General features: G+C 29.3%; 1 protein-coding gene across 1 annotated transcript; it reads left to right on the forward strand.

The window, feature by feature from the left end:
- Nucleotides 1-4,405: 4,405 nt before the first annotated feature.
- LOC111807300 lies at nucleotides 4,406-5,190 on the forward strand. The gene is made up of 2 exons (XM_023692966.1): nucleotides 4,406-4,596; nucleotides 4,697-5,190. The coding sequence occupies exons 1-2, from the start codon at nucleotides 4,475-4,477 to the stop codon at nucleotides 4,869-4,871; spliced, it is 297 nt and encodes a 98-aa protein (XP_023548734.1). The 5' UTR covers nucleotides 4,406-4,474; the 3' UTR covers nucleotides 4,872-5,190.
- The last annotated feature ends 3,526 nt before the right edge of the window (nucleotides 5,191-8,716 follow it).

Below are 8,716 nucleotides of genomic sequence, written 5' to 3' on the forward strand. Positions count from 1 at the left end.
TTTCTTTTTGTTTTTTATTTTTTAAAATTAAAAAATTACTTCCCCTTTAATTATACGTTTTTTTTTTTTTAAATAAATGGTACGAAAATAAGCCATAATAAAAGTAACAATTTTCTTTTAAATTTAATAGAAATATAGTTAGTTGTTTAAAAAAATAGAAAATATATTTTAATGCTATCGTAGAAACCCGTTACCCAATTAGATCAGTCCAATCCAACACTGTATAATTTTGGTTGGGTTATGAACTCATTTGGGTTTGTTACAGTAAAATCTGATCCACTCCATCCAACTCTGTACCATTTGAATGGGTCAGGAATTTATTTAGATTGGTTAAGTTCAAATAAATAAAAATTCAAACAAATTCGAATTTATTGTTAATTTAAAAAATATATTTTTATTTAATATATATATATATATATATATATATATATATGCGCTAAATTCAAATGCACTTTTCCGACATCAAACACGTTGCCAAGTTGAGTGGACTTTGAGGAGTGCAATAAAGGCAACTAGTCTACTCATTAATGACGTTAAGGTGTGTCATTAATATTATTTTTATTATTTTATAAATTAAAATGTTTGTAAATTATTTTTGGATAATGTTATCTCAACTCTTCCATTCATAATTTATTTGATTAATAAAACCAATTAAATATATCTTTATCTTTACCATAATCGAAGATGGAATAATTGTGATATGAACCAAGAGACATCAATCATACAATATATTTCAATGAAAATGTGAATAAAATATTGTTGAAATTATCAAAAAAAAAATATATATTTCAATTCATGCCACATTGAATAAGAATGAAATTTCATGTTATAAATTTAGAGTTATTGTATTTCATTAATGTATTTTAAGACTTTTTCTTTACTTTAGGTTATAATTACATAATGGTTAATTATGGAAGTATGAATGTTATAAGTCTTGGAATGCCTTTAGTAGTTTCATTTCGAGGCTATATAAAGTCATGTATGTTGTATTTGTAAATAGACTTGAAAATATAGTAATTCTATGTAGTTTAGGTTGCATGTAGAATCATTCAAGCTCGACATGCTTGTGGAGTGATTCGAATCTCAATCAAGTGTTCTTGCCTTGAGATATTTGATCAACAAGAATCATTCAAGCTAGACATGATCGATCTTGCTTGTGTGTGGAGTGATTCGAATCTCAATCAAGTGTTCTTGCCTTGAAATATTCAAGGTAATCCGAATCTTATTCCCCTTGCAGTTGATTCCTTATCTTATGAAATTGTACTGTTTTCATTTAAATAATTTTCAATTTCTATAATTTTTTTAAAACTAACAAAAATAAATTTTAAAAACTTGTTTTTATTTTTGAAATTCAACAAATAATTTAAATGTTTAGTTAAAAATGTTAAAAAAATTCGGTTATCAAATGGTCCGTACAACATGGTCAAGTTAATTATTCATCGCTTCTTAAGACTGAAAACTATATTCACAGACCAAACGAGGTCACATCCAACATATAATTGCTCAAGCATACTTAACCATGAAATATTTATGTTCGTGCAAATGTGATCAATACATCTCCTTATATCGCAACCTTTAATACTTGGATTAAAGAAGAGACTAGATAGCTAAGATATTGACATGATGGCTATTAGACGTTGATACACTAACTTACAAACAAATCATCGTTACATATTTTTAAATATAAAAATTAAATCGTTAAAAATAAAACAAAAAAATGCAGGAACACAGTACCCAAATTTAATCAGTTGGATTGAATGAGATCAAAATTCTTTGTTGACTAGTCAGCCAAACTACAACATAGGTAGTCACCCCGTGAAGGTTATCGATCAAGATGTCAGATATTTGAATCTTTCTCACCTCAAACGTATTTTTTTTTTAAATGGTACCTACCCGTAAATATATTTTTTAAACCCATAAAAATAAAAATAAAAATAATTAAACTTCCCTCGATCATTTTGGTCACCTATCGAACAAGGCATATGGCTAAGCCAACAAGGCTATCTAGCTACGAGGACAAACTAAGCTAGCCAACAAACAAAATTTACAAACGACAAACTTGTCCACATTTATATTTGCAACGATGGAGCTTCTCCATTTGTACAATTTCTTCGATTTCTATATCTATCGAGAGCTAATAGTAGATACAAAAACTAGTCGTTTAGTACAAATTCCATGTATAATTTTGCTCCCGGTTTTGATTTTTGCGTAGTTTAATCATTGAAAATAGGTGTGGTTCAAATATCAGATAAAGTTCTATCTCAATCAGCTTTCGTAGATTGTGTGGAGTTGGGACAACAGACAAAAAAGTATTAAAAAATAATTATTATAAATTAAATGTACGAAAAATACCATCAAAAAACATGGGAATCGTGTAAGGATATAGAATTTGAGGTCGGAGAAAATAGAAGGGAAATTTGCTGATTGAACCAATGCAACCAACCTGAACTATTGGGTCGGTCTAAAAATTTTTTCAAACCAATCCAACCCGACCCATATATACATACCCCTAGTGAAACGTGAACGCACGTTCGAGATATTGTATAATTTTTTTTATTTTTCACACAAATTAAATGAAATTTTATTTATTTATTTTTGTATAGATAAAATTGTAAATCTAAATTAAAATAAATTTTTAAAAATTGGATGAGGTGTCGGGACCAGTTTACTAAGACCACAAATATTTATTTATTTATTTATTTATTATTATTATTTGCCATCAATAATTAGCGATAATAAAATAAATATATGGCCAAATTTTTTCGAATAAAAAAAACAAAATTGATTGACTTAGAATAAAAGGAAATAATTTCGAGGAGCATCTTAAATCTAACAAAAACGACAAATCTCAATTATTTTCCGATGTGTCGTCCCACGAGTTAGATTCCTCTACCATTCCGTCGACTCCACGTCATCCAGACGTTAAACTAAACGCCAAAAACAGTCGAGGGCCCACCTTACTTACTTACGTGGCACAGTCACGTCACTCCGATCCACGGATCTCAGTATCAGCGGCGCCTGCCTTTGATCTAATTAATATTAATCTCTAATTAAATCATTTTAATAAAAGTGTTAAATGAAATTAGTTTATTAATGCTATCTTAATCAGCCACCACGTAGCACGGTCGTGGATACTCGTGCTGCGGTTTCCTCCGCACGTGCAACGGGCAACCGCGGGAAGGCTGCCCAAGACATACGGGCAGAGCTGTGGGTCCCAATGGACAACGCCTCGTATGTTGTGCCAAGAGTTCCATGCTTCGTTGTTGCTGTCTGCTTCTGATTGGACCATGGGGCCCACAGTCTAGTCAGCGAGAATAATCATTTTTTCGCTTTTTCTAAAAACAAATATCGAAATATTCCGAATATTAAATTCTCCCCCCCTCCGTGGGCCCCACTTTAACTTCTAAAGAAATTATGATGCCTTTATCAAATTGTCCTTTTTGCCCTCACGTATTTCTCTTAATTACCAAATTACCCCTCATCTGGACGACTGACAGTCAGACAACAGCAACCTAGATTTTATACCGTTTGTTTGTTTTTATTTTCCACGAGAAGCCCTCAAATTTTACCCAAATTATAAATTCACCCCCACATCATTTAAAAATTATATATAATTACCTCAAAATAACTACTAAATTTATATTTAAAAATATTACACATTTGATCGAGATACTGTTGTAATTTTTATTACATACAGTCAATGGTACAAGACTGATACTACAATGTAGCGGTCTGTTTGATTTATCTTTCATCGTCTCGGTGGGATCCACAGATTTAATTTGCATAACTTTCGATCCCGACTCATCATATTATGTGTCAAAATTTTATACATTGTGATTGCAACTTGTTATCTATTCGTTCTCGATATCTTCATCAAGAAGACTATTTACACTTTTCTTTTTTCTCGTGCTATCTTAACTTCATCTTATCTGTTCTTTTTGGTCTCTTTTGAACAAACCATCATAATTTCGTTAAGACTATTTAGGTTCTAAATTGTAAAAAAATGGGTTCAAAAGTCCATACAAATGTAAATAACCAATAATTGTGGGGTGGAGTTGAAATTAACAGATAAAGGAAGGACCAAATAATAAATTTTTTATGTCCCTTCCTTTTTAAGAAAAAGATACATGAACTGTGGCAATAGATTAACTCCATAGGAATCTCTAGTTAAACGACACTTGGATTTTAATCAAGTACAAATAACCTTTTTAATTACGATATTAATATATTCCACTACATCGCACCTTACGATACGTTCGGTTTTATTAACGAATGAATTTCTACCACGTTAGAGAATGTGTTGGTTTTCATATCAAGCTCACGGTGCTCCCGTGTGTCTGCGGCGCAGTGGATTACTTCTCACCAATTCAGGCGACTATAAAAGGCTCCGGGATCTCTGATCTTTGTATCACACTAGGCGCTCTCTCTCATTCTCCCCCAAATCTATCGAATTCGAACTGGAATTCATTTCTCTATGAGGACCGGAATGCGGTATTACGCCGGCGGCGAGGATCATCGGCAGGAATCTCATTTCCTCGAAGCTTGTTTTCTCTGCCGGAGGCCGCTCGGATTCAACAGAGACATTTTCATGTACAAGTGAGTGACTGCGATTCGGATTCGATTAATCGCTTCTCGATTTCAATTTCTAGGTTTTTGTTTTTGAATTTCGTTACTGACGGATTGGATTGGATTTCAGAGGAAATACGCCGTTCTGTAGCAAAGAGTGCCGGCAAGAACAGATTGAGATCGACGAAGCGCAGGAGAAGAGCTGGAGAATCTCGTCTTCGTCGTCGTCGTCGTCGTCTTCGGCGGATAAAACCGCGGCGTCTAGTAAGAAGAATGTGCGAACGGATACAGTTGCAGTGGCGTGAGATTCGATGAAGAAATTTTGCGAAAAGTTTTCGAATGCGAGAGGAAAAGGTTTTTTTCTTCTCCTTCAGATTGAGTGCAGATTGTGGAGATTGAGAAACGTTTGAAATCTCTTCCTGTGGAGAAGATCGGATTGGCAGACGCTATACAGAACTGTTCTGCTTTCAATCTATTTTTCATTTTTTTAGGGTTTATGAAGATGTTGCTCTGTTTACTATTTCTGTGGAAAAGAAATTGATGATCTGCCATGGAAATTCTCTTCATAATTTTACGAAATTATTAAACTGGAGACGTTATTGCAAATAATCATTATTTATTTAATTATTCTCTCTCTCTTTTTTTTTTTTTTTTTGGGAATTTGTGGTTTGTGGGGGTTTTTTTTCTTTTTTTCTCTGAATATATTTCAGATTTATTAATATTATTTTCTAGAAAATTAGTGTATAATATTAAGATTCGTTCAACCTATTCAACGAATCTTATAAAAAAAAAATGGTAAAAGTAATATATTTTTTTTTTTTTGAAAACGAGTTCCAGAATCCCATTTTTTGCTCCTTTTATTTTTCTGTTTCCTTTAAAAACTGTACTTTTGTTATTTCAAAACTTAAAAAAAAAAAAAATTGTCCATGATAAATTAATATATTATAAAATAATAAATTTATAATATTTAAATTGGGTGTAATAGGTTGTCTATTTTGACTGGTTATTTATCATCACTGGTAGTGTGAGATTTCCAGGTTGTTATAAGAATGTTTTGTTTCCCTCTCTAATCTAGGATTTTACAATCCACGTCCCCTTAAGATTTCAGACACTGGCACATGCTCGATATCTGACTATGATACCATTATTTCGTTCCTTTCTAATGAATGTTTTTCTAACTCGAACAAGAAACAAATGCAACCCCTTTTTTAGGGTAAAATTTTGAAACGTTGAATAGTTTGAAATGGATGGTGCAAAATTCATCTACTTGACCACCTAAATAACTCTCACCATACACCTAGCGTAATTATCGAGCTAGCATTGTCGTACAATCTTGTGTTATTGCATCTCATATTCAATAACGATAAAGCTAACCTATCACGGAAATGAATTATGTCTTTATTCGAAGAAAGTCATCTTCTCTTATCAAGAGACACTGTCAGCATCTGACCGAGAGTCCTTTAAACGAACATGATCTATTATCTTAATTGTTTTTATATGCTTGGGCTCATTTCTAGCAACCTCTTCTTACATGCATATCGATGTTGAATCATAAATGCACTTTTGTCACTATATAACTCTCTTTCCTCTTAGAATCGTTTATCCGTGAACCTCAACAAAATTTAAAGTTTGGTTCTTGTATATCAAGATTGACTTCGTGTATTCATAAGGAGGTGGAAGTAACAGTATGAGCTGATATACTCGTCATTTATCTTTGCTTTGACCGTCTTTAGCTAAAAAAAAGCTCTAGTAGCAAACGAACGTGTCGACTCAATTCAACATGCTATCTACACACTAAATATCAAAATTTTTGAAATTACAATTTTAGTCCTTATACTTTTAATATATATATTTTTTGAAATTAAAACTTAAAGTTCTTAGGTGTAAATAAAATAAAATTTTATATAATAAATTTAAAATTTTCAATAATTTATTAGACACTAAAAATAAAATTTACTAATAATAAACTACAAAAATACCATTTAATATCAGTTAATATTTGTTCACATGGTAAATTCATGACTTGTAATTAAAATGATTCCAATTAATAATTATTTTCAACTATATTATTAATTTATTTAATGAACATATTACATGCTTGTGACATATTTGTTTTTAGATTGGAAAATAAAATTTTAATATATGTTTTATTATTTGGGCTTTAGAACTGATGTAAGTTATGTAACCCAGGCCCACTAATTCTTTCAGATCCATTTTCTAATAATTACAAATTATTATTTATTATTTAATTAAATATTTTTTAAAAAATAAAACCCATGATTCTAATAATCCCAATTAAAATCCTATTAAAAAAAATTAGGGTAAAGTTAAATTTTTGATGTAGTTATAAATAGTATAAAATTTAATAGTAGATTTAAATTATTAAAAAAAAAAAAAAAGTCTTTTACCATCGGTATTATATTGAAACGGTTAATATTTTATTTTTAAAAATACTTTTAATTTGGTAAAAGTTTCATCGGTGCTTAAACCTTTTAAAATTTTCAAAAATACTTTTAAACTAAAAAAAATTAAAAATACTCTTACCATTAGTAACACGTTTAAAAAATACTCATATAAACATTTGAAGTAAAACTGAAAAGTTTGGAGATAATCTATGAGATATCGGTAGACAGTTTTCGTCCACTTTTTAATTTTTTTTAGTTGGAAAATATTAATGATACTTTTAAAAGTTTAAGAGTATTTTTTTTGAAATGAAGTACTCGTAAAATTATTATTTAGATACTTAAATTAAGGATTTGCAAATTTTTAAATATTTTTGTAATTATAAATCTAATTATTAATTTTGTCTATAAAATATAAAAAATTTAGTATTTATATGAAAATTTATTAACGTCAAGCATCAAACAACTTTGGCTTTATATATATATTTAGAGTGAAGCGAAATTTGTAATTTACGTATTTTAAAATTCGAGGAAATAAATATTTTTTTATTAAAAATAAACTATAAAATATGGGGTTTTTTATTCCATTATAATGTTTTTTCCCACTTTTTAATATTTATTTTTGGAAAACTTAGGATAAATAGTTTAAAAAATTCATGAAGTGTTATTATTTATTTACACAATTAATATTTATTTTACAAATAATAATATTATCTCTCACAAAATATAATTTTCTATTTATAAAGTAGGAATATTATTTAATGGAATAGTCTTTAACCCTAATTTATTTATTTATTTATTTATATTTATTTATTTTTTAGTTTAGGGTATATGTTTTAATTAGTTGAGTTATGCTCAAATTAGTGAGTGTTATTGGGTCAGTTAATTTATGTTTTTTTGAGCTTTTAGGGTATGTGTTGGTCAATTAGTTGAGTTATGCTTAAATTGGTGAAAAAAACAGTTTAGGTATAATATCGCTCAAATTTGTGTAAAAAAACCCAACTCATATTAGGTCAACGAGTTAAACCGTTAGTTTATCTTTTTTGAACTTTAGGGTATATATTCTAAATAATTGAGTTACGCTCAAATTGGTGAAAAAAAAAAAACAAGTTGGGTAGAAAATCAACCATCTTAAGTTAATAGTTAAATTGTTAGTATGTCTTCTTAAAACTTTAGTGTATATGTCTTAAATAGTTGAACTATGTTCAAATTGATGATAAACATAAGTTGAGTATAAAATTGACTCGACTGGTCTTGAGTCTACGAGTTAAACTGTTAGTATATATATATTTTATCTTTTGAGCTTTTAGGGTATATGTTTTCATTAGTTTTAGCTACTTGGGTAGTCTTGAGTCGACGAGTTAAACTTATATATATATATATATATATATATATATATATATATATATATTTAATCTTTTTGAGCTTTTAGGGTATATGTTTTCATCAGTTTCAACTACTTGAGTGGTCTTGAGTGGACGAGCTAAACTCTTAGTTTTTATATATATATATATTTAACCTTTTAGGGTATATGTTTTCATCAGTTTTAGCTACTCGGATGGTCTTGAGTCGACGAGTTAAACTCTTAGTTTATATATATTTTAAATTTTAAGGGTATATGTTTTGATCCGTTTTAGGTTTAGCTATGTTCGGGGAGGGAGTTAAATAATTAAATTAGGGGTTAAATAAGGTTAATTTTGATAGGAGAGAAATTAGGGAATAAATTATGATTAGGAAAGATTTAGAAA

This window comes from Cucurbita pepo, chromosome LG12 (genome assembly GCF_002806865.2).
Source record: "Cucurbita pepo subsp. pepo cultivar mu-cu-16 chromosome LG12, ASM280686v2, whole genome shotgun sequence".
NCBI lineage: Eukaryota > Viridiplantae > Streptophyta > Magnoliopsida > Cucurbitales > Cucurbitaceae > Cucurbita > Cucurbita pepo.

Excerpts from the sequence above, each read along its gene's own strand:
- LOC111807300 (XM_023692966.1), top strand. The coding sequence starts at position 4,475 with ATGAGGACCGGAATGCGGTATTACGCCGGCGGCGAGGATCATCGGCAG. Across the intron at positions 4,597-4,696 it reads AGAGACATTTTCATGTACAA|AGGAAATACGCCGTTCTGTA; the intron begins GTGAGTGACTGC and ends ATTGGATTTCAG.